Source organism: Mustela nivalis, assembly GCF_964662115.1.
Source record: "Mustela nivalis genome assembly, chromosome: 7".
NCBI lineage: Eukaryota > Metazoa > Chordata > Mammalia > Carnivora > Mustelidae > Mustela > Mustela nivalis.
In genome coordinates, this window is record NC_139026.1 from 94870805 (window position 1) to 94894235 (window position 23431).

Sequence of the window (23431 nt, forward strand, 5' to 3'; positions counted from 1 at the left end):
AAGGGCCGAAATAACAAAGAATACTGTAAAACCGCACGGAGAAATGGGAAAATTAGGGAAGGCGTAGTGGGGAAGAAAGGAGGCACAAAAGAAAAGAACTACGGCGGGATCCAGAAAACGAAGTGGAAAAGCCTGCAAGATGAACATACAGTAAAAATAGCAAGCCACCCGGCAGAATTCAGTCCCCAGAAAGGTCTAACTTAGCCTTTCCCCGCCTCACGGTACCTTCAGTTTATGGAGCTCCACCGTCTCCGCCGCCATCTTGCTACCCCTCTAGTCCACTAGGCCCCCACCCACTGCCTCCGCTTCCAGGAGCTCCCGCCTAGGCGCAGATAACCAAGGCCAACCAATCGCTGTCACTCTTACTCCCACCTCACACTATCAATTCTTCCCATTAGTCAATAGCGGACGCCGTTCTCACTCCTCCTAGCAGCTTTCCCCACCTCTCTCATAAGGTGGGACAGGGAGAGGGGCGGGTTCTGAACGTCCTAAACGGCGGAAATGACGACCAATTGCGCATCACCATTGCAAACTGCCAACCAATGGGTGGCGGCAGCGCCGATTCTGTTCCACGAATAGGGAGAGCGCAGATGGGCGAGGGCGTGTGCTTCCTGGACACCACAGGTGTGGAAGCGAACTCCACTCTTCGAGTCGGACGGGCTTCTGAAGCCAGCAGGTATGGGCTGCCTGGAGACTAGAAATGGGGCAGAGGAAAAGTGGTGCGGGGTGAAAGATGGAGGGCGGGGGCGGAGGGAGGTTGGAGCGTCGGCGACCTAACGAGAGGAGCTCTGAAAAGACCCCTGAGGATAACCGAACGACAAACTGGAGAGGGAAGCTGGGAGGGGCGTGGGGCGGGTCCAACACTAGGGTTTAAGGAATTTCAGGTAAAGACGGGCGAGCAAGATTTGCTTCCCAAGTTCACATCAACAAGCACGATTTTAAAAGGCCAAGTTCAGACAATCAGAGCCGCCCCTTGAATCGGGAATAAGGCTCCGTGACTCGAGATGCTGAGCTCAGGTTCCTTCCTAGCTCAATCCAAAAGCCATTGGGTAAATACTTGGCAGCGCCCTTCGCTTGAGAAAGGGATTGGGATGCGGCCTGCTTACATGCCAAGGGAATGAGAGACTGGACGGGCTAGCCACATAGGAAGAGGTGGGGATTAGAAGTAGTTTTGTCCCCTTACCCCTTATTGGTGGTTGTTAACCCCTGCTGTCAGAAGTCCCTGCCCCAGGCCTAGACCCCTTAGGTTACAGTTGAAGTGTAAAGATCAGAGTAAAGATTACCATTAATGTCTCTGAAAGTAGAGAGCACCCCTCTTGCCTTTTAAGTTTTCTTTCCTAAGTCTTCAGTTTTTCCTTTGTGCACAATGGGGAAGTTCTTTTATTCCCAATATAGTTAAGGGGATTTGGGCTGTCCAGGAGACAACTTGGTGGAACTCATTCAAAGAGGGGTTAAGAGGAAATTGAATTGGGACTTCTGCCTGATCCCCCCACGGCGGTAGGATGAATGTGGGGGTGGCACACAGCGAAGTAAACCCCAACACTCGAGTGATGAATAGCCGCGGCATCTGGCTGGCCTACATCATCTTGGTAGGACTGCTGCATGTGGTTCTTCTCAGCATCCCCTTCTTCAGCATTCCTGTTGTCTGGACCCTGACCAACGTCATACATAACTTGGTGAGCAGTTATACCCTTACACCCAACCCAGGCCTTACACCCAACCCAGGCCTTTCCGAACCAAAACCCAATATCACTGATTATTTGGGAATTTATGTCTTTGTTTCGGAATCTCAGCATAATTCTTGGGCTGAGGGACTACTTTCTGCCTCCTCACACTGCACCCCACCGCCCCGCCTTTCCCTCCTCCCAGGCTATGTATGTCTTCTTACATACGGTGAAAGGGACACCTTTTGAGACCCCTGACCAAGGAAAGGCTCGGCTACTGACCCACTGGGAACAGATGGACTACGGGCTCCAATTTACCTCTTCCCGCAAATTCCTCAGCATCTCTCCTATCATACTGTGAGTCTAGGGGGAGATACAGGGAATGCTCTAAGCATAGGGAAGCTTTAAAAAAGCAGACTACTAACTTACACCCTTTGAAGATATTATGGTATGGTCTGAATCTAGGGAGAGCAATAAAAAGTAGAAGATAGTAATCAAGCATTCCTTGCTGCCCGTTGGTGGTAGGGGAATGGAGAAAGGACTGAGAAAACACCCAAGCAAAACCAAATGGTTTTACACTTCAAAGGAAATGAATAAATAAAGCAGAACAGATATAAATCTGTGAAAACTGTGGGGAATTGAAGCAAAAGCACTCTAACAGCCACATAAGACTTCAGCTGTCATTTGCCACATCATTAACAATGAAAAAACTCTTCTAATTTATAAATCTCCAGCTAAAAGTGCTGATTATCTCCCCAATCCCAAAGTAAATACTATTAATTTAACTGGAATATTTTCAGATATTCTAGGACTACATGCAATAAAACTGGTCATTTAAAAATAGAAGAGAAAAGTCACTGCAAAGCCATAAATAACAGCTGGAAGGCCAACATCACTTAACCCATTTCTTCTCTCCCCAGCTACCTCCTGGCCAGCTTCTACACCAAGTATGATGCTGCTCACTTCCTCATCAACACAGCCTCGTTGCTCACCGTACTGCTGCCTAAGTTACCCCAATTCCATGGGGTTCGACTCTTTGGCATCAACAAATACTGAGGGATGGGGCTGGGGATAACACTGGACCAAAGGGCTGCAACATCCTTTCCTCCTCTGTATTGTCTTCTGTATCTTGAAACCCTGAGAACTACATAACCTTCCCAAACTCTCAGGAAGAAAACAGACTGGAAAATGGGGCTCCCTGGCCTCAGGGAGCTAAAAACAAATTTTCTTTTAATCAGGAAAGGTGGCAAAGATAAGGGCCAAATCAGTCTCCCTCACAGCAGGAAGCCATGTTTGAGCAGTTTGTTTTGCTGTGTATTTTCCCTATAATAAAGTTTTGGTTTTTTGGTTTTTTTTTTTTTTTTTTTTCCAGATATGGCTATAGTTTGGTCAGCAGGAAGGGTAGGGAGATGTCCTCATAAGGCTGGGGAAGAAACAAGGAATAGCAACTTATTGTATAAAACTTCTCTAAGGTATTGTTTTAATCCCCTCTCCCTTGATCCAGTAGGAGGTGCCCTTCACTCAGCTAATACTTAGGGAAAGGATTCTCAAATGAGAAAAAGGGCAAAGAAAAGAGGAAAGATACAGGTTGCCAGTTTATATATTTATAGAAAGATAATCCCCTGGCTTTAAATAGATATGTACATACAAATATGAACAAACTTAAAAAAATACAAACCCTTGGATCATAAGGGGGCTTCTGGGAGCCCCTTTATCCTTCTCCCTCACCCAAGGGCAGAGGGCATGAGTCTGCTTTTTAAAAATTATTAGTTTGGCCATCCCTGCAGCAACAAGCATGAAGTTGGGTGATTACCCACAAGGTGAATGTCAGAGGAAAAATTCAAAGTTCCCACTCTCTGAACTCTATGTATAATCTCCTATAATTAGGGCTACATGCTTTCTTGTTCTCTTTTAACTAGAATGTTGGGGTAAAGGAGGGGGCTCCCTCCTGAAATGGGTCAAGAAATTATAAGATAGACTCGTAGTTTAAAAAAAGGGGGGAAGTGTCATCTGCTCTAGAAGCAAAAGACAAAGGCATACAGACCCCAGGGAAATACCAGTTCCCACACTACCATGGGAGATATTGTCCAGCCCAGGTCCAGGCTCTAGGATCTTTGCTTTAGCCACCCCCTATTTCTTTGGTATTGTCAGAAGACAAGATTCAGTTCCAAGGTGCTGGTGGAGGAGGGAGAGTGGTTCTGGGGCTTCCTACAAGTAATAAGTGAACAATTTGAGCTTAAAATTTTCCCTTTTTTAAATATTTAAAAATAAACAAGTCAAAACTCCATCCTGTGCTATACACAGCCCTTTTAACTCCCTGACATTGATCTGAGGAAAGAAGAGAAGGGGTGTCAACGTTGGAAGGGCCTCCTCACTTTCTTCCGCCGCTTCGGTTTGGCTTCTCCCTTGGGTACTGTGCTGTTGGGCTTAGAGGCTGCAGTGGCCCCAGGGCCAGGCTGAGGAGCTGCAAAGAAGTTCCCATTGGACATCTGGCCTGGGGGTACTTGAAATATCCGGCTCAAGAAATCCTGAAGGTCAGCAGGAGGGGCATCTGGGGTTGCTCTGAGAGGAAAACAGAAGACATTATGAGGCAAGAGCTATTAAGAGTTACATGGTTACCTCTGTTACCTGTTTACACCTAAGTTAAAGATACACTGCAGGGGAAAGAAAAAGATATACTGAATCAGCTGCCAAACTTAAGGGTAAGACCTCTAGGTGTCCTAAGCAGCATGTCATCTGAAATCATATTCAGAACTACAACAGTAGGTAGATTGTTGAAAGAAGTAACCTACCTCTGCCGCCCACTGGTGCCTGGAATCCGAGAACCAAAGGAGATGTGATAGGGGACTCTGTGAGTATCTGGGGAGATTCCCACACGCTGGCATCCAGCCCACTCTACAAGCATGAGAAATAATTAGCCAAAACATCACAGTTTTGAGCGTACATGAGCCCATATTTCTAGAGAACAGATGTGTACCTGTGATGTCATACACTTTTCCATCCATCAGTGCAAAATAGGTGATCTTGAGGCCCAACATGCTTGACTCTGCCCAAAAGTCTCCTTCCTCAGCAGGATGCAGTCTATTACACTCAGCACAGTATCTGGCACTCTTAGGTTCCCGGTCCATTTCAAACCTCCTACAACCCAACAAAAGGAAAGTTCCTTTTCATCTGTCAAGCCTACAACACTGTTCTGCTATCATCATTATAATCACTTCTCGGCCTTTTGGCTAAGATCAAGTGTTTAGTGTCATCATTATTGACAAATAGCTGATATATCTAAAATTATCTCCCCTCAGTTGTTACATATGTCTACGAACACCCGTACCCTCAACCTTCTCTCTTAAAACTAAAAATACTTTTTTTTCTTAGTGCAATTCAAATTCCCAATCTCTTGACACTATGGCAAAAGTAGAAACCTCAGGGTCTTTTTACTCATCAGCTGTATCCCCCAACTACCAGTAATACTCAAACGGAAGTCTTTGGCTACCCAATGGCTAATCTGTGACTGTCCCATCCCTGCCCTATTTCATACCTATGCTTTCCCTGGCATTGGCTGCACATCATAGTATTCATTGCCTCTTTGAGGTCATCCTGCAGCTTGGACAGAAACTCATTCACTGACCGGCTCAGCTCAGTCTCTGCCATTCGTTTCCTAAGAGAAAAAAGCCTTTGTAAATCAGAAGGTTTTGATCAAGGGACAAAGGGAGATGAAACTTTAAGCCTCTTGAGGTCCCTGGCCAGCCAGAAAGATAAGCAACCCCGTTCTCTCCACCTCAGAGAGCTTCACCCACAAGTTCAGGGACCTCTACTTTGAAGATTACTCATTTATCCCACCTGACAATTTCCCATTTCCAACTTACATTTCATATTCCTTCCGCCTTTCAGGGTTGCTGACAATGTCCCAAGCTGCCCGCAAAACCTTGAAGGCCTCCTCTGCCCGGGGATGATGATTTTTGTCAGGATGAACCTACCAAGACAAAGATTTCATCCCAAATCCATTCCAACCCTCTTCCCATCTTAGGTCAAAATAACCTATTATCAGGATGCCTGGATAGTGCAGTGGGTTAAGCATCTGATTCTTGATCTCAGGGTTCTGAGTTCAAGCCTGGTTGGGCTCCACCTTGGGCTACATACTGGGCATGGAACATACTTAAAAAAATAATAATAATAATAACCCTTGTATCAAATGGTTCTCTTTCATCACCCTTTTAGAGAATCAATACAACTTAATGACTAACTGCTCTGGCTCTGCAGACACATATATAGGATCAAATTCTAGCTCTGTCACTGTTAGCTATCTATCATGGATTACTGGGAGAATATTCACAACATATATACACAGAATTTGGCACTAGGATGATCCATCCTATCAGTGTGCCTGGAACTATCCCAGTTTTAGCACTAAAAGTTCATGTCTCAGGAAACCCTCAATCCCGGGAAGCAGGGATGGTTGGTCACCCTACCTGGTAAATGCATACTAAGCCCTCACATTTTAACTCTATCGTCAACCATAAAGTAAGAGTTCCAAAGATACTACATCTTCAAACTCATTCTAACTAGAAAATTCTAGCATGTACTTCCCATAATGGTTTGCCTTTCTGTCCCAGAAATGAATTAGCATATTGTGATCCTCATAGGCTTTTTATCCACTTTTCAGCCTCTCCTCTAAGACAAATAGTATCCTCACCTCCTACAGCTTCCTGATGGTTCCCATCCTCCTTTTCCAAAAGAACAGAAAAAAGCTAATCTCCTGATGATGCCAAATAAAGAGAATGCCATTAGTACTCCACATGCCCAAGCTTATAGAACAGCTTTCGGTCATGGTCACTCTGAGGCTTCAGAAGGACAGTGAGAGGTTTTGTAAAAGAAGCCCACAGACACTGGCCCAGAACAAGGGAGTACTTTGAGGTGCAGGGCAGATATATCAAGGATCACAGAACTTAACTATATCTCTACTCCAAGAAAGTAAGTTGAAAATGAAATTTTCTTCTAAGAATGTTATTCCCCAAGAGAGGATGTCTGCTAAAAGACAAGAAAGTGAGAAAAGAGCTCTACTGCTACTAACAATCTGAGTGTAAACTGCCATTTCCCACTCTTAAGAATATCCCAGTCTATCCACTAAGGGGCATGCATTTCCCACCGAACTTAGTCCTCTGCTAAGTTACAGGCCTGGTACCTTACTGTGTCTTGATGGCTAATGGACACCTTGGTTAACCCATTCCTTTTTGTTGCCATGCAGTCACTGGCGTAATTTGCACACCATGATAATTTTACCAGTCCAGTTCCATATACTCAAATCAGCCTCCAATGGAATTTACACACATTACTTATAATACAGTTTTACTTACAGAAAAGGCAATAAAAATCTTATCTAAAAATATCAAATTAATATCTACTAATAGCAATTTGCATGCTTGTATGAAACATTTCCCTCAGGCATATGGGGCATCACAACTCCACCTGTACCACCCCTCCCACCCCCCCATCAATAAAAGCAACCATATCATGAGGTGCCTGGCTGGCTCAGTCAGTAGGACAATGGGACTCTTGATCTCAGGGTTGTGGGTCTGAGCCCCATATCAGGTGTAGAGATTACTTAAAAATGAAATCTTTAAAAACAGCCATATGTTTTTATGCATACAGATGCACATGCCTCTCTATGGTTTATGTTCCATTCTCTTTCCCTTTTCCACTCTAGACTGCTGTTCTTGAAATACTTTGTTTTCTTTCACCTAGTCCGGGAACAATCACATGCACTCCCTGAACCTTCCCACACTAAGTCCACACTTGCCTATCTGGGACAGATAGTTGGATATCCCCGTGTTCAAAAGACCCTCATTAGTTCAGGGTACAGAATGACAGGCTTTCCAATAAGGCCTCTTTTCCACCCTAGAGGGTGGTTAGAGGGACTTCACCTGAATATTCCAGGGTGAGTGGTCTAACATCCTGGGGTTCTGGGACCAAGCCCCTGCACCTGGCTCCCTGTTCAGCAGGGAGTCTGCTTCTTCCTCTCCCCACGCCACCCGTGCCCCTCCCCCTGCCCTGCAGACTCTCTAGTGCTCTCTCTCTCTCAAATAAATCAATCTTTTTTTTTTTTAAAGAATCTTAAGACAAAAAGCTTAAAATGAAGGAAAAGTCAGATGCCACAGCAGAGGGGAAAAAGTCTTTATGACTGTTTCCTAAGAATTAATGTTGCTCCAGCTTCAAGTTGACCTTTTACTCTGCCTTCTCTTTATCCTACTCTTCCTAAAACTGGAATAGAAAATAAGACAACAAAGAGGAACAGGAAACAGAGGAAAGATACTCACCATCACTGCCAGCTGCCTATATGCCTTCTTCAGTTCAACATCTGATGCTGTGGCTTCAACCCCCAACACATGGAAAGGGTTTAGCTCATCCTCAGGAACCCCAGCCATGGTCAAGAGTCGAGCCACTTCTTCTTCAGGCTGGCAGTAGCGACCACTAGCTACAGGTGCATTCCCCTGCCTATTAGTCCTTGGCTTGACCCAAGGCAATTCCAGCCAACCCCACTGAAACATTTTTACCAACTGCTGCCATGGCCTGCTATCTCTCAGCAGAATCAGGCAACGCTGCAAGGTGGGAAAATCCAGCCAAGAAAAGAGCCAAGTGGCTTTACCCCTCCAGCCTAACCGGTCACCCAGTCCCGCCAGAAACCGCCAGCCCAACTGTAGACAGCCCAACAAGAGGGCCAGAGCCAGAAGCAGCAAAGCACCTAGTAGCCTAAGAAAACGGGTCAACAGCCCTGCCCCATAGCAACATCCTTGGCTCAGAAACTGGAACGTTACCTGGGCCCAGCCTCCCAGCCGCCCTGCCCAGATTCCCAACCAGACTCGAAAAAGGTCCAGATCGCTGCCTTTCAGCTGCCTGCATGCATAGATGAGATGGCCACAAGTCTCCACGTACTCTCCCACCAATACCAGCAGTTCAATCAGCCACCAGAAGCCTGCCTGCCCAAGCTGACACAGTTCCTCTGCTCCCCATAATCCCAGGCCTTTGCGCTTATCTGCCTGACTTCTTTTCCGGCCCAGCCTATGTCGGCCAGGGGACCTGGGATCTCTGCGTCCACCCTCCCGAGTATGCTCCTTGGCCGGGATGCGGTGCCGCTGTCTCCGGGATGGTTTCTTCCCACTGGGCGCACGTGAAAAATCACTGGAGAACTTAAGCGGTTCCTCATCATCATATTCCTCTTCCAACTCTTCATCTTTCCCCAAAACTGGAGAGGTACAATGGTGACAAAAGTTGCTAGAAGAGCTATCTCCTCCCTCAGAGTAAGGCCCTTCAGGGACTCCAGGCATTCCCTGGCAGTTGCAAGCAGATGGAACGGAAAGAAAAGAAGGGTTGCCATCCTCCTGGTACCCAGCCTCATTCTCTCTTGAGAGTTCCTGGTCCACTCCTGATTCTTCTTCTTCTCTGATCAGGGTCCTCTCCATCCCTTGGGGGTCCTGGACCCCTTGGGGGGCCATGGCTTGGATCCGACCAGTGGGCTGGGTTTGGGGGCTGTGTGTACTTAGGACTAGAGTGCTCTGTGAGGCAGCGGGTACCATTAGGAGCAGGCCCCGCTGAGTCCCTGAGTCCTGAGAATGAAAGTATTTCAGGGTCCACAGAGGATCTTAAAATCCTGAAGGAGGCACCACCACTGTGGTGGGCTCCACACAACCCTCTTTCTCCGGGGTGCTTCTGGGCCATGACCCCAGGGCTTCCTGAGGATTTTAGGTCACAGCCATCATGATAAGTTCTGATGCCTGCAACAAAGGTATCAAGGTGGAGATGATCAGAATTGAACTGAGAGAGAGGGGTTAAATAACCTTAAATTGAGGATATAATTAATGCACCCACCTCCCTTGTTTTCTCAAATTCTTCTGGGGCGTTCGTTAGCCCTACCAATAAGCCAATACTCCATTACCACAACCGTGTTCCCTTCCCCCCTCCAAAACCCCTTAGTTTTTCTTCTTTCCCCAGAAAGTCATAATCCAGAATAAGGAAAGAGGGCGGTTACTCAAAGGGTGTGGTCCGGGGGTCACTCTTGGGTAGAAAGGGAAAGAAGACTGGAAAGGGGGGTGCCGCAGGCTGCCAGAAAAGGGTGGGGATCGTGCGGCTCTCAAAGAAAACCTGGGAGCGGAGCTTGGGGTTGCCCCTGAGAAAGACATCCAGGAAACCCTTGGGCTGGGTAGAGGGCGCGAAGGTAAAGTACCGGAAGAGCGGCGGTAACTCCTCCCCCTCGAGCAGCTGGGCCTAGGGCCAGGGGGAGCTACGAGAGCAGCTACGAGAGCAGCTCCCCCAGCTCCGCCTCCCGCTCACGCTCTGCTTCCGCCTTCCGTCCCCGCCGTGGCCGCCGACCTACGCCCACTTCCACTTCCGGGGTCACCAGGGAAGAGACGGGAAGGAAGCGAAAAAGCGGTTGGCGGAGGCGCGAACTAGTCGTGCAAGCGCTAAGTCAAATCAGAGGAGGAGGTCCTGAGGAAGAACTGGCCCCGCCCCTTAAAGGGCTCTCTGCTGCCACCCTCCGCGTGCTGAAGTGATAGCTCCGCAGGCTGCACCACTGGTGGGCGCTGTAGCAGTGCCTGCAGACGCGGGACAGATTTTTTTTTTTCAGGGTTCCTCTGGCTGTATTCTCGGGCTTGGCCGAGACTGGGAGATTGAGGACAGCCACCGAGCCACGGTGTTTCCCTTGCAGACAAAACCAGGGAGCGTAGAAGAACCACCACCCCGATCCTTTCCCTGCTGCCTGTAGCGAGGACAGAGACCCTTTTGTATCATGCGGAGGTGGAGCAGAGGGGAGGACGCCCTGGGCCAGCCCCCACCCTGGCCTCCCTGCACTACTCCTTCTTTCCCAGCAATCCTCGGCCTCCCCAGCGCCTGACCCAGCTGGCGAACTGCCCGGTATAACTGCAGCTCCCACGGCCCGGATCCGCCCCTCGGGACGCTGCTCCAAGGCACTATCAAGGTAGCGGTTCTGGGCGACTAGGAGCGTACCTCCGCTAGGCTCAGGACCCGAGAGGAGTGCCAAAAAACACTGCATTCATCTACATGCTGTTTTGCGTTTCATTTGCATACCGAGCCGCTCTCGGCCAACGTATACACGCGCCCCCGCCCCCACGCAGACCCAGCTTGGGTCCCCTCCTCTGCTCGCGCTTCTCTCGTTAGTCCCCCTTCCAGACCCCGTTTTGCTCCGCAAGTTTTTCCGCCCATGAGCCCCTCGCCGGCGCCCCCAGTTCTGTAAAAGCCCCTTCCCCGGGTCCCCAATCTCGACCACCAGGTTCTCCAGAAGACAATACTCCAATTCTCTGGGAAGTGGAAGAAACCAAGCCCGGGCTAGGGGGGTGTTGGGACCCCAGTTGGGAGTTTGAGAGCGTCTAGTTGTCGAGTCATCGCCTGAGCATTCAGAGATCTTTCCCCAAACGTCTTGTGGTGTCCCCAAAACCTGTTCCTGCTATGGGGGGGGATCTCTGGTCCCAGCCTAGAGCAGTGGGCAAACTGTTCCCCCCACCCACCCAAAGGGAAAAGAGTTGGAGGGGCCCGCCCCGTGATGTCACCCCCCACACACCCTGTCCCCTTCCTCCACCCCCAGGCTGGTTGCAGTTAGCTCACGGGGCTTGGGCTTCGGCTTGCAAGAGTTTAGGGGGCAACGAATAGAGTGACCCTGGGGGTGCCTACGCCCGACGGCCGCCCCGACGCCTAGGACCTCCGGGCAAGGATGCAGCAGGGGGTTTAGGGAAGCACTTCTATCCCCTCCTCTTCTGAGCCCTGGCAGGGTGGTGAGTAGTTAACACTCCTTTCCCAATCTGTCCTTGTTTAGAGTCCCTAGACTTCCAAGCGGATTGAAGAGAGGAGCCCCAGGGAATCCCCACGCAAACCCTCTAGTCTGTTAGGACCTTGGTGTCCAAAAGAAGATGAAAGTGCCTGCATCCCTCCTACCCTACTCCCACAGTGCCCCCAGTACGAGCCCCGCCTTGATGTTCTTTCAGGAGCCAAATTCAAATTCTACTGGCAGCCCCGACACCCCCGGGGGGGGGGGGGAGGGAGGGGTAGGAAAAGTCCCATCAATGTCCTGAGAGGAGGAGCAAGAGGCGGTGTACCAGGATGTGAGATGTCTATGGGCAAGGTGCCTGCTTAGTCCAAGAGGGACTATGGGAACTGGACTGTGGCCAGATGCCCCCTCCCTCCAACAACTCCATCTCCACATGAGCTGGGGCTTCAGAACTTTGGCAAAGTGTGGGGACTCTCTCTACTCGATTCCTTGTCCCAAACTCTTTTAGTGTCTGTTTCTTTTCTCCCCTCTTCCTTCCCTGGGGTTGGAACAGCTGTTCAGAGACCCCACCATGACTCATTCTCTTCTCTTTCTCCTCCTACCCCCTCAATTAACCCACCTTTCCCAGTCCAGTGAGGTAGTATTGAGTCCCAGATGGGGCAAGCTTTCTTTTTAGCTGGAACAAGCTGCTGGCCTTTAGCGCCCAGTCTCACTAGTGTCCCTGGGCCCCTCCTTCCACAGACCTAGGACTTTCTACTCTCTCCAACCCACCCTGGGAAGCTAGGGAGCAGATAAAGTTTCATAACCTTATAAGATTTTAGTTTAAGTTTTACTTCGTGTCCTTGTTTCAGAAGGTAGTAAAAAAGACAGCTGGTTCCCCTTGACCCAATCCTGTGGATTTTTTCAGTTACTCCAGCAAGGCCATGCTCCCTCCTGAAATTGGCCTTTCTTCATAAGAAGCAGAGGTACAGAATTCTCAAGATTCATGGGCACCTCAGTTCCTCCCCCCTACCCCCTTGCAGGTTTCCCATCCCCCTCAAGATATTCATGGATGGATGAGAGGAGCTGACACTGATCTTCCCCTCTGGGATACCTTTTCTTCGGCCATGGAGGAAGCCCTGTTGCCCCTGGCCATGACTTCTGACCCCAGGCCCTTTAATCAACAACTCCCAGAGCCTCCAGACCCAAGATGTGCCTTGGAACCCCAGGACAATCCTGAACTGGCACCCGCCCTGGTGTGTGCTCTTTGCTGCTGCTTTGGAATCATCTACTGCTGCTTCGGTGAGGGCAGGGCCAGGATTCTGGGGGGCAGCTGCCCAAAACTGTCACCCTCAAGGATGATGCCAACTTTCTCCTTTGTTCCTGGGCCATCTCTATTTTTCTGTCAGGGGATCCCTACCTTCAGTGAGGCCCATACTGCTCTTGCCAGCTTTTCTTGTCCACACCCTATATCCATGCCCTCTAGCTCTGACCCCTGACAATTCTCACTTGCCTCTCCCTTCCCCCTACCTCAAAACTCCATTCCCACATTATCCTCCATGTTTAAGTCTTCTTCAACCCTTCCCCAATAATCTGCGTTGGGGAATAATAACCTGCATTTCTTCCTGTCTACCATCCCTGGAAGTACTAAACCTTCCTTCTGTATTTACTCCCTGCAATGTATCCATCTTACCTCCTGATTTTTTTCCTCCCACCCCCTCACAGTGTTTGGAAGATCCCTGCCTTTCTTGAGATGATCCCTTTCTGCTCCTTGCCTTGAGGTCCCTGGGCTGCTGCTCCTGTCTTCTGCCCCTCTGATTAGCCACTCCTCTCCCTTCTAATTCATCAGAGCTGTCCCTGTAGATGTCTACTTTCTGTCTCTCAGTGCCTCCTGCCTCCCTTCCCAGGCTACCGCTGCTTCAAGGCAGTAATGTTTCTCTCGGGCCTGCTGTCGGGAGCTCTGGTGATCTTCCTGCTGTGCCACAAGGAGCGAGTGCTAGAGACACAGCTGAGCCTGGAGGTGAGCGCGGGCATTGCGCTGGGCATCGGACTCCTCTGTGGCCTGGTCACCATGTTGGTTCGCAGCGTTGGGCTCTTCCTGACTGGTCTCCTGCTAGGCCTGACCCTGGGTGCCGGGGCCCTGCTGGGCACAGAGCCCATCTACCAACCACCTTCAGCCTGGGTGCCAGCTGGGGGGTTGGTGGGGCTGGCACTCCTGGGAGCCCTGCTCACGCTTCGGTGGCCACGTCCATTCACAGTTCTGGGCACAGCCCTGCTGGGTGCTGCGGTGCTGGTGGCCTGTGCTGACTACTTCCTAGAGGGGCTGGCACTGGGCAGTCGGCTGGGCCAACGCTTGCAGGCACTTCCAGCCTTGCATCCTCTCTGCTGGTATAGCTGGGTCTTGCTGGGCACCTGGCCAGCCCTGGGGGCCCTTGGGGCCCTGGCCCAGTGGAAGCTCATGGATGAGGAACATGGAGGCCACGCCAATGGTGAGTTAGTGCCATGGTACAGAAGCAGCCAACCTGTGCCTTCTCATGTCCCCAGTTTCCAGACTTGACAGGGCGGTGGCGGGAAGGGGGGTGGGAATGGGGAAAATATACTTAAGGGTGGCAGTGTCCAAGATGAATGAGGTAGGGCATTGAAAGGACGTTAGAGTTGGAGGAGCCAGCAGTTTGGGTAAGAATGAGGAAAAATTGTCAGAGGAAGCAGAGAGGAGTTAGTTCCTGGGGACTGTTATGGAAGGAAAGAAAGGTCTCAGGGAAGTCCAAGAGGAAAGTGCAGGAGGGTTTCAAAAAAAAGTTTCTTTCAGAATAGCCAGGGAGGAAATGAGGTTTGAGAGAGTTACAATAGGAAGATCAAAGGGGTTTCTGTAGAGGGTAAAGGTGTTAGGGGGTAGAATGCAGGGTCTCAAGGGGCCTCCCTGAGTCTGTATGGCCCCCTCCCAAGCAGTGGTCTTGAGCCACCAGCGAAGGCATCTTCAACTCCTTCGGATCCGCCAGCAAGAGGCCAAGTTGCACCGGACATCCGCTGGGGTGGGGCTCTGTGAAGGCAGCTACCGGCGCCAGCTTCCCCCCAATCCCCGGAGCCCCGCTGATAGTCTGGCTCCCGTGAGTGAGGGGAGGGGCACACCTGGGGATGGGGCAGAGGGCACATGGGGATGGTTGGGGTCAGGGACAGGGGTCGGGGGTTCTGACCCAGGCCCTACCTTCTACCCTCTCTGCCCTGTGCCTCTCCAGAGTTATCTCCAGAGCCTTCGAGAGCGCCAACTGGGACCAGGCCCCCAGGCCACAGCCCCCCACACCATCCTGGACCTGGATTCCGACTGTGGTTCCACTGTACCCCTCACCACACCTTCTGGTTCCACCCGGACCTGAGCCTAAACCTCCACTGATGCTTCGACCCCTACCAAGGGCCTTGGAACACCAAGTGTGCAGGGCCTGAACCCACAGGACCCGCACACAAACTTCCCCACCTCTGTCACTGGGGATGGAATCTGTACTCCAACCCAGACCAGTCCTGTAGGGATATGTTTCAGGGACAGATAGAGGGGAATCTTGTAGGGAGGGGAGAGGAATGGAAGGCTGAATACCTACCTCTGTCCAATAATAGAGGTGCCCTGCCCCTAGAGTAACTGGCTTCCTAATTCCCTCGAAACCAAGGAGGGCCCTTACCCAAAGAGCCTTTTACATACTTGCCTCAGTGTGCCTCACGATGGTAGATTAGGGGGTTTTGTTGTTGTAGGACCTACAGAAAACCAGGTAGCTCCCTAAAGCACTTGATAGCTATTTGATGGGGAGAAGGGTACAGAGGAGCTCCTGGCTTCCATAGGCTCAAGTCCCGTTCTCCTACCTCATTTGGGAATACAGTCCTCCATGGTGCTTCCCTTTCTCTCCTTAATGTGGGGAAGACCACGGGACAATGCATGGCACAGAACCTGCCTCCCCCCACAGCTGTCTACTTCTCCAAGGGGAGACCATTGGCACACATGCCAGAGTCTTGCCCTTTTGCCCAAAGCAGCCTGGTCTTCACCGCTGCATGGGAGACAAGTGCCTTCTCTGCTTCTCATTGTAGGTGATGCTCATCTCTTTCACTAGAACTTTATCCCAGCCACTAACCCATTCTAACTCCCTCCTCTGATTTTCCTGCTCAGAGTCTGTTCCCTGGTTCCCTGGATAGCATGAAGGAAGATGTGTTCCTCCCCTGGGCAACAGAGCTATGATGGGAGGGAGGAAGAATATGGAGCATGTGAATAAAAAGACATTGAACACTGAACCAGGGAGTCCAGCCTCTGCTGTTGCTGCTCTTTTCTTTCTCTGCACCCCCAAACATTAGCCAGACTGATAAGTCCTCTGTCCCCTAAAGATCTGATATGGCTATCCTCACCAGACTGGACTACTGGACTCACAGCTACACACACACATAGCCAGAGGAAGAGCTGTTCAGTCCTCTTTAATGAACATGGAGTTAGCCTTTAAGCACAAATGTGCCAGACATTGTGCTCTGCACTTCACAAAAAGTATTTCATTTAATGCAAACACCCTGCAGGACTAGTATTAACCTTATTGAGCCGATGGGGAATCTGAGGTTCAATGAGGTTAATTAACTTGCCCAAAGTCATAAGCAAGTAAATGTGATTCTTAAAGGGTTCCAAAGCCCTTACTCATTTTACTGGCCATGCCATTTTCAGGCCGTGTCCTGAGGGATGCCTTCCTTCTACTGCTGTCTTCCAGAAAGTAGATAACACAGTTGGAAGGTGCTATGTAGGATGAGCGAAGGAATGTATAGAGTTGGAGCTGACCCAGAGTTAAGGAGTCACTGCCTAGGAGGGCAAGAGCACAGAGGAGTGGTGGCCGGAGCTGGGACCTTTCAAGCCCTGAAGTCTATTGTTCATTCCCCCTGACGCAGCCCCGCAGGCTAGGGAGCAGACATTTGACTCCTCTCAGGCCTCCTGGCCGGTGACATTACCAGGGAATGAAAGGGTGGGGGAGCCTGTGGCTGAGGGGCTAATGTCCAAGATAGGGTCTCTGGGTGGGTGGTCAGTGTTCAAGGTGGTACCTATGGCTGAGGAAGTGGAACCCAAGGTGGTTCCTATGGCAGAGTGGTCAGTGCTTGAGGATAAAGAAGTGGCATCTCCACCTGACAGAGTGGGGTCTGAGGTCTGGGGATGACAGTGCATCCAGTGGTGGGCAGTATCTCTGGGATAGCCTTTCTCTCCTCGAAGCTGCCTGTTGAGGCGCCAGTATTGTTTACCCTTGAAGAAATAGACCTGGCCATCCCGCCAGCTCATAGCAGCAGAGGGCTGGTTTGGCGCTCCCGTAAACAAGCCTTTGATTGGTTTAGGGTAGTGGCTGAAGTCCGTTCGGGCCAGCTCGTCCCACTGCCAGTACCCGGAGCCCTAGGAGTAGGGTGGGTAGGGAGAAGAAGAGGATAAGGAGAGAGCTTAAGGATCCCCAGATCTACCCCTGCTGCAAATGATCTCCCTTCAAGAGCAAGTCTGCTTCTCAGTGTGAGGTAGCCCACCTCTCCTAAGAAGGGATTTGCCCTTGCTTTGAACTTTGTACCTTAAAGAGGAACACCTTTTGGTTGAAAGGCCAATAGAGAGCTGCATCCAGGTTGGGTTCTACCCTGTTCAGCTTCTTGGGGAAGCCAGGAGACATCTTGAAATTAATATAGCGCCACACCTTGTCTCCTGAGAGCAGGTAAGGAAAGAACATGTTATGTCTGTCTCCAGGTGATAGCTTTTGGTTCTCCCATTCCACCCTTCCAGAAACTTCTCATCTCTCCCTCCCTTTTATGGCTTCTTTAATTGTAGGCCCTCCTCAGGTAACACACCGTAAAACAGTCTCTTTTACCCTTAAAGAAGTGAATCCATTGTGTTCGAGGAGAGTAGACAGCAGCATCTAGGTTTCCTGGGAGCCCCTCCCAAAGGGCAGACACTTGGAACAAGGGACCCAGCCCTGAATCGGTCACTGTCCACACGTAGTTCCCCTTGAAGGCATAAGTCTTCCCACGGGGCCCTGAGGGTAAAGTGTGGACAAGTCAAAAAGACTTGGGTCAAATAAAGACTTACGGGCTCCGCAGGCAGGCTGATAATTTGCTCTCCTCCCACAGTCTGGGCCTCAAAACTTCATTCAACTTTAATTTAAAGAGAGGATTAAGGTAGAGAAGGAAGACTCCGTGTTCAGCCTCTTTGTTATTCAGACCAATTCAGCTCTGATTCACTCAATAAAACAAAAACCCTGCAGATAGCTCACCTTTGGGGACCTCACCTCCCATTCCAAGTAGCTTCCAAGTTGTCCTTCCATGCAGGTATGATACCTTCTCTAATAGACATTCTAGGAAATAGAGTTTTCTTCACCTTGCTATATTACCAGATATGTTTTGCTGGCCCTTATAGCGAAGCTACTGAGGTAAATGCCCACCTAGCCCACCTTTAATTTGGCTCTGAAGCCTTCCTCTCCATGCCATGTGCCTTCTTCCATGGCCACTAACCTCTATCTGGTATCTAACTTCTGCTCATTCCCCTCTGTCCAGGTCATTCCCATCTGTCCAGGTCTCAAGATCAGTGGGCTGCTGCCACTGCCTGCCTATAGCCTGGAGGGGAAGGGCCTCACCCAACATCATGGCATCCAGTTCACCACTGCAGGGGTCTGGCATGGGACTGGGGTCTGTGGGTACATGTGGTACAGTGGGGAGCTCCATCTCTTCTTCCTCATCTTCTATCTCTGGGTTCTTCTTCCCTGCAAGGCCACATAATGCTGCTCAAGGAGAGAACTCACAGTACCTGGCCTCCCCACTCTTCTACAAGTTTGCCTCAGAATCCCCATAGAAAGTGGAAAAGGGAATCCTAGAGAATTTCTCTTGGTGGGAGGCAAGATCGTATTGATATCGACAGGAGACACATTTTAGTTTTGAGAGGCACCAGAAAGGAGGAAGGAAGTTTGCTGGAACACTGATTCTTCTTCATCCCCAAGAACGGGTAAGAGGAGAGAGAGGCCTGAAAGGAAGGTCAGACATGGAAGTGTCAGAAAAACAACTCCTGAAAATGAAGAAGCCTAAATAACTGGGCAAGAGGAAGAGAAAGAAGCCAAGTCATTTCCCACCATGGAGGTTAGACCAGTCTCTTCAGCCTGAAGAGATGCTGGTCACACTGACCTCAGGATCACTAGGGGTCATGATTAGCCATAACCTGAGGGAAAAAACTAACCGTAGAGAGCCTGAATCCCTGCCACATCATCTGGGTGCAGCTTGAAGTGGGGCCGGTAGCCAGCATAGACAGGGGCCATGAGGGCCTGGGTATATCGAGAGTGCCCAAGCCCCAGGGCATGGCCCAGTTCGTGGGCTGCAATGATGCGCAGATTCACCCCTTGGTAAGTTCTCTCAGTCCAGAGTTCATCTTCATCAAAATGCACACTGCCCAGCTCTGGGATGTCAGCATGGGCCAGGACCCTCCCTGGACAAAGACAAAGGTGGATAGGAAGGAGGTCAGAGTCTCCTAGGCTAAAGTGTCCCCTGCATGTTATAAACCCCAATTTCTCCATTCTCTTAAATTTCCAACTGTATTCAGTCAATTTTCACCTCCCCTTGTCATCACCCAGTTCTCTCTGCGTTGCTCATCCCTCTGTCTCTATACTTCTCAACCACTCTCTTCTCTCTGGCCCAGTTCTCTCTGAGGGGTGTCTTGAGCAGGGGAACTTAAACCAAGGACTAAAGCATAAGCTTCAAAGAGGAAGCTTGATAAGACCCCAGAGAGGTGACCAGCTGCTCTCTGAGAGAATATTAGAAGGTGGTTAGAGAGTGTGGGGTGCTGTTAGGCATAGGGAGCAGCCTGAACATTAATGTTGCAGAGTCACTGGCTCAAGGGGACAGAGATCATCTCAAATGTCTGTGAGGTGGGAACTGAGAGCTGGTGCCTACCAGGCCCATCAAAGGAATTGGAGCAGAATGGTGTCTGACGGCCATGGAAGGAGAGGCGGATGTCAGCGAAGCCAGCCTGCACCTCCCGGAAGGTCAGGGGGGCCACATTGCTCCAGTACTGGAAGGCTTGAAGGAGGGCAGCCCGGGCTGTGTGGGGTGGAAGGGTGGAAGGCAGGTTCAAGATGCGGAAGGTCAGGTGCTTCTTTCTCCAGCGGCCTGATTATTGGACGGAAAATAGGTTAGAAACAGATCCTCTGCCAACCCCAAAGAGCTCCCCTGAGTCTAGGCATTCGCTCAAAAGAGTTATGTGTCCAGGCAGGCAATGATCAGTTAATCACCAGGTGATCATCCATTCAACACTGAGCTGGACCAGCCTGTCCCAATGCCACCTGTACTCCAGAGCCCTTCCACAGCCTCCTTTCCCTCCCTTTCCCAATCTCAGTCCTCACCCAGCAGGAGGTATTTAAGGGTCTTCTGGTTGAAGGGGTCCTCCAGGCCACAACGGGGCTGCCCCATGCGGGCCCTTGTGGCACCATCCAGCTGACCTGAGACTGGCAGCTCAGATGCTTCCTGAAAAGCTCTGAAAAGAGGGAGAGGGATGGGCCCAGCAGGGCAGGGGAGTCTGGAATGACTGAAAACTGGAGATAGCTCTTTGGCCCCTTCTGCCCACAGTGGTAGGTGAGAATGGCACAGGATCTCTGAAACTGATGGGGTCACTCCCGTAACCAGTCTTCATAATTAGGACTTTCTCTTCTGTTCTGCAGAAATAGCAATACTCCAGCTTCATCTCCCCATCTTCAGTCTCTTATCTGTGTAAGGTTTCCCTCAGGTGTAGCCTTCTTCCCCTACTGCAATTTCTAAACTTCTTGTGCTTTGGGGAAGTGCCCTGCCCCCTGCTCTGGAAACTCTACCACCACCGGTCCAACCTGAGAGCCTGTCCTCCCTCAGCCTTCTCCTCCTGGCTGGACTCTGCTCCCAGCCTAGCCTGCTCTGGGGCAATTTCCAAGCTCAGGCCCTGCAGGCACTGCAGCTTTTCAAAGAACTATGAACGCAGCTGAGAGCAGAAAGAAAAACTACCCATTAGATCCAAAATAGGAAAAGAAAACTTTAAAATAGAAATAAATGCTGAATTAAATGTCCACAAAAAGCAACATCATCCCAACAACTCAACTCCAAATCAACTCGACTCATAGTTTTATCTGTAAATTATGCTTCATGTGGGATGTCGCTAATAGTGTATTGGATACAATGTGGAATGGAGCCTCTAAAGGGATGCTCAGGGTCTAGGAAGATCCAATGACTGCTCCTCATCTTTGGATCCCCATCTCATTCCATGCCCCACCCCCCTGAGAGTGATAGCAACCCATTCCCTAGCTCCCCAACATGGATTGGGGTCAGGCAGAAGTGGGCCTGGTGAGAAGAAGGGATGGAAAAAGAAGGTGGAAAGATGACCTTGCAACCTTGACCCTTAATAAGGCATGTGCCTTATAACCTCTCACCTCAGAGCCTCCATAATATCTTCTGGCCTGAAGTCATCAGGTCCTTCTAGAGGCTTCTGCAGGTACCCATATTGCAAGAGGTAATCCTATGATGGGGGTCACAGTAAGCAGAATAAAAGGGGAATGAGTCTCAGGGTAACACTTCTCAGTGGCCTAACAGACCAATGAGGATAGGAAGGGGCAGACATAGAAGGACTAAAGGAAGGGCATCTCAAGGAAGGGGCTCAGGTGGAACAAAGGCAAGAAGTATGAGATGTGTAGGAGTAGATCATGGAGCAGAAGAAGGAAGAGAAAGGCAGGTTGAAGGTCAGGAGGGAGGCTTGGGTGGGACTGTGGCGTAGTACCCCAATCCCTTCCTGGGCCTGTGTCCCTCCTTCCCTGGAGGACTCACCACTGCTGTCTCTTTCCCTGCAGGCCCCAGGGCCCGGCCTGAGACTGTCATAGGGAGTAAGAAACCCAGCCACAGCCACAGCCACAGCCACTGCCAGTCCATGGTCGAACCAGGCAACAACTCCAGAGGCCGTCTGGGCCTTCTGCCCTGAGATCTCTGGGAACTTGGGGGAGCAAGATTGGGCTGGGGGGGCCTCCTGCCTCCAGTTCTTTCCACTCTCCAGTCTCTGGCCCTCTTTATAAAACTTCAGAGGAGGGAAATTGGGGGGAGTGGCAGTGGGAGGTGACTCAGTCCAGAGATATGTTGCAATTCACCATTAACCCCTGTCCTGCCACAGAGTTTCTGTCAAGAAGAGCCCCCAACAGAGTCCATTCCCACAGAGTCCTCCCCTGAAGATGGGAAGACTTTTCACATTGTCCTGGGGGTGAGCATCGTGGCAGGAGGAGAAGCAGAATCCCAGCAGAGACCAGGATAGGGACCATGACTATCCCCTGGAGTTGGACATTCTTGTGCCCCAGGAACCTTGGGGCAGCAAACGCCTCATCTTCAACCTTCATGGGTCCCTGTCTGTACAACGATAGGGAAAAAAAAAAAAAAAAACTAAACTAAACTAAAGAGGAAAGAGGAAGGGAGGAGCTTAGGTGCTCAGGTTTCAGGACCCTGGAATTATGACCTGAACCAAAGGGAGCAGATTTACCGACCAAACCACTCAGGCATCCATTTGTTTGGTTTTTGTTTTGCCTCTTGTTTTTTGTTTTTGTTTTTGTTTTTTGGCCATTTTTTATAAAAGGAAATGGAGACCCAGAGAGGGAACTTGACTGAGCACATGAAGCTCCCAATTGATCTGGCTAGACTCAAATCACTCTACTGACTCCATAACCTATCATAACCCATACTCTTTCCATCCACCACACTGATGATTCTCAGTTTTGGTTCTTCAAATGTTTAGGAGCCACTAAGGGTTCCACTCTCATTTATGCATCACACATTTGCATATCCTTCAAATGCACAAAGAAGTAAGGATAGGACTGGGAGAAAGGGTTACTGAACTCACGTTCTCAGTAGGACCCCAATGCCAAGCCCTTTTGTATATGCTATGCTATAAGACTGGCAGGCTTTACAGGGGAACCCTTCACACTTGTGGGTCATAGTGGGGGATACTCCTGACTCATATTGTTGCCCTTGATGATGCTGAGCCCTTGACCCACCCAGCCCTCAACTGGGTAATAATAAGGTGACTAAGTCCCAAATGGCCAGTGACAGGCAAGGAAGGACAGAGACCTTCTGACCGATAAGTGACAAAGACCATGACTGAGGCCATCATCAAGGCAGATGTCCCCAGGAAATGACGGGGTTTAGGAACCAGCTCTCCTTTCACTCAGCCCACTGCAGGGTTCTTTCGCAACCTTGTTCTTCCCCCCCTCTTTCCACCCTCACTCCCTCCTTTTTTGAGAACAGGACATGGCCCAGTTGAAAATTATAACTTTTTTCTGATTAAAGTTTTCTCTTGGGTGCCTGGCTGGCTCTGTCAGTTAAATGTCTGTCTTGGTCTCAGGTCATGATTCCAGGGCCCTGGGATGGAGTTCCACATCATCAGGCTCCCACTTAGGGGAGCCTGTGCTCCCCCTGCTTGTGCTCTTTTGCTCTCTGTCAAATACATAAATAAACAATATCTTTAAAAATAAATAAATAAGTAAAATTTTCTCTTTTCTTCAATAAAAGTTGTTCTTTGCTCATTGTAGTAAATTTGGAAAATACCAAAATAAACAAGGAAGAACATGAAAACCACCAGTAAATGTTACCCAGAAGAGAATCACTAGTAACAATTTGACCCATTTTCTTGCAACTCTGTGGCTTTGAGTTCAGCTCTAGCTCTAGCCTGTCCAGACTCAGCCCCTAGGGACTGGGGCTGGAATGGAAGAGAAAACAATAAGAAATAGGGGCTCCTGAGTGGCTCAGTGGGTTAAGCCTCTGCCTTCGGCTCAGGTCATGATTTCAGGGTCCTGGGATCGAGTCCCGCATCGGGCTCTCTGCTCAGCAGGGAGCCTGCTTCCTCCTCTCTCTCTCTCTGCCTACCTCTCTGCCTACTTGTGATCTCTCTCTCTCTCTCTCTCTCTCTCTGTCAAATAAATAAATAAATAAATAATCTTAAGGCAGGATTTTAAAAAAACAATAAAACAACAACAACAATAATAATAGTGATGATGGA

The 23431-nt window shown here is 49.9% G+C and overlaps 5 protein-coding genes across 8 annotated transcripts in view; 2 read left to right on the top strand and 3 right to left on the bottom strand.

Moving 5' to 3' along the window:
• Positions 1-420, bottom strand: part of SARNP (SAP domain containing ribonucleoprotein) — a 44882-nt gene extending 44462 nt beyond the window's left edge. Inside the window, exon 1 of one of the 3 annotated variants that reach the window (XM_082741767.1) lies at positions 226-420. In XM_082741767.1, coding sequence (XP_082597893.1) covers positions 226-261 — 36 coding nt within the window. In that variant the 5' untranslated portion in view covers positions 262-420. The remainder of the gene's footprint in view (positions 1-225) is intronic. The other 2 variants (XM_082741770.1, XM_082741768.1) reach the window with 2 other exon arrangements.
• Positions 421-448: 28 nt separating this feature from the next.
• On the top strand, positions 449-3010 carry ORMDL2 (ORMDL sphingolipid biosynthesis regulator 2). Its single transcript, XM_082741788.1, has 4 exons — positions 449-676; positions 1502-1676; positions 1870-2021; positions 2585-3010. The coding sequence occupies exons 1-4, from the start codon at positions 543-545 to the stop codon at positions 2718-2720; spliced, it is 597 nt and encodes a 198-aa protein (XP_082597914.1). The 5' UTR covers positions 449-542; the 3' UTR covers positions 2721-3010.
• Positions 3011-3252: 242 nt separating this feature from the next.
• On the bottom strand, positions 3253-10034 carry DNAJC14 (DnaJ heat shock protein family (Hsp40) member C14). The gene is given in 8 exon segments (XM_082741707.1): positions 3253-4226; positions 4457-4559; positions 4642-4802; positions 5200-5319; positions 5528-5634; positions 7976-9098; positions 9100-9430; positions 9880-10034. Coding segments are annotated over 7 exon segments (2100 nt in total). The 5' UTR covers positions 9375-9430; positions 9880-10034; the 3' UTR covers positions 3253-4015.
• Positions 10035-11223: 1189 nt separating this feature from the next.
• On the top strand, positions 11224-15687 carry LOC309869929 (transmembrane protein 198-like). Of its 2 annotated transcripts, none has more exons than XM_082741743.1 (5): positions 11224-11443; positions 12459-12717; positions 13323-13904; positions 14365-14522; positions 14652-15687. In XM_082741743.1, exons 2-5 carry the CDS (start codon positions 12492-12494, stop codon positions 14787-14789), a joined length of 1104 nt encoding a protein of 367 aa, XP_082597869.1. In that variant the 5' UTR covers positions 11224-11443; positions 12459-12491; the 3' UTR covers positions 14790-15687. The 2 variants fall into 2 exon arrangements, with proteins under 2 accessions (XP_082597869.1, XP_082597868.1); XM_082741742.1 differs by having other exon boundaries at positions 11227-11443; positions 14362-14522.
• Positions 15688-15848: 161 nt separating this feature from the next.
• Positions 15849-21626, bottom strand: MMP19 (matrix metallopeptidase 19). Its single transcript, XM_082741740.1, has 9 exons — positions 21223-21626; positions 20832-20917; positions 19782-19912; positions 19333-19548; positions 18623-18868; positions 18030-18155; positions 17268-17432; positions 16977-17104; positions 15849-16810 (listed from the first exon to the last, which is right to left on the bottom strand). Exons 1-9 carry the CDS (start codon positions 21322-21324, stop codon positions 16355-16357), a joined length of 1656 nt encoding a protein of 551 aa, XP_082597866.1. The 5' UTR covers positions 21325-21626; the 3' UTR covers positions 15849-16354.
• Between the last annotated feature and the right edge of the window lie 1805 nt (positions 21627-23431).

Excerpts from the sequence above, each read along its gene's own strand:
- LOC309869929 (XM_082741742.1), top strand. The coding sequence starts at position 12,492 with ATGAGAGGAGCTGACACTGATCTTCCCCTCTGGGATACCTTTTCTTCG. Across the intron at positions 12,718-13,322 it reads AATCATCTACTGCTGCTTCG|GCTACCGCTGCTTCAAGGCA; the intron begins GTGAGGGCAGGG and ends CTCCCTTCCCAG. Across the intron at positions 13,905-14,361 it reads ACATGGAGGCCACGCCAATG|CAGTGGTCTTGAGCCACCAG; the intron begins GTGAGTTAGTGC and ends CCCCCTCCCAAG.
- ORMDL2 (XM_082741788.1), top strand. The coding sequence starts at position 543 with ATGGGTGGCGGCAGCGCCGATTCTGTTCCACGAATAGGGAGAGCGCAG. Across the intron at positions 677-1,501 it reads CGGGCTTCTGAAGCCAGCAG|GATGAATGTGGGGGTGGCAC; the intron begins GTATGGGCTGCC and ends CCACGGCGGTAG. Across the intron at positions 2,022-2,584 it reads AGCATCTCTCCTATCATACT|CTACCTCCTGGCCAGCTTCT; the intron begins GTGAGTCTAGGG and ends TTCTCTCCCCAG.
- MMP19 (XM_082741740.1), bottom strand. The coding sequence starts at position 21,324 with ATGGACTGGCAGTGGCTGTGGCTGTGGCTGTGGCTGGGTTTCTTACTC. Across the intron at positions 19,549-19,781 it reads CCTTAAATACCTCCTGCTGG|GCCGCTGGAGAAAGAAGCAC; the intron begins GTGAGGACTGAG and ends TCCAATAATCAG. Across the intron at positions 16,811-16,976 it reads AAAAGGTGTTCCTCTTTAAG|GGCTCCGGGTACTGGCAGTG; the intron begins GTACAAAGTTCA and ends CCCTACTCCTAG.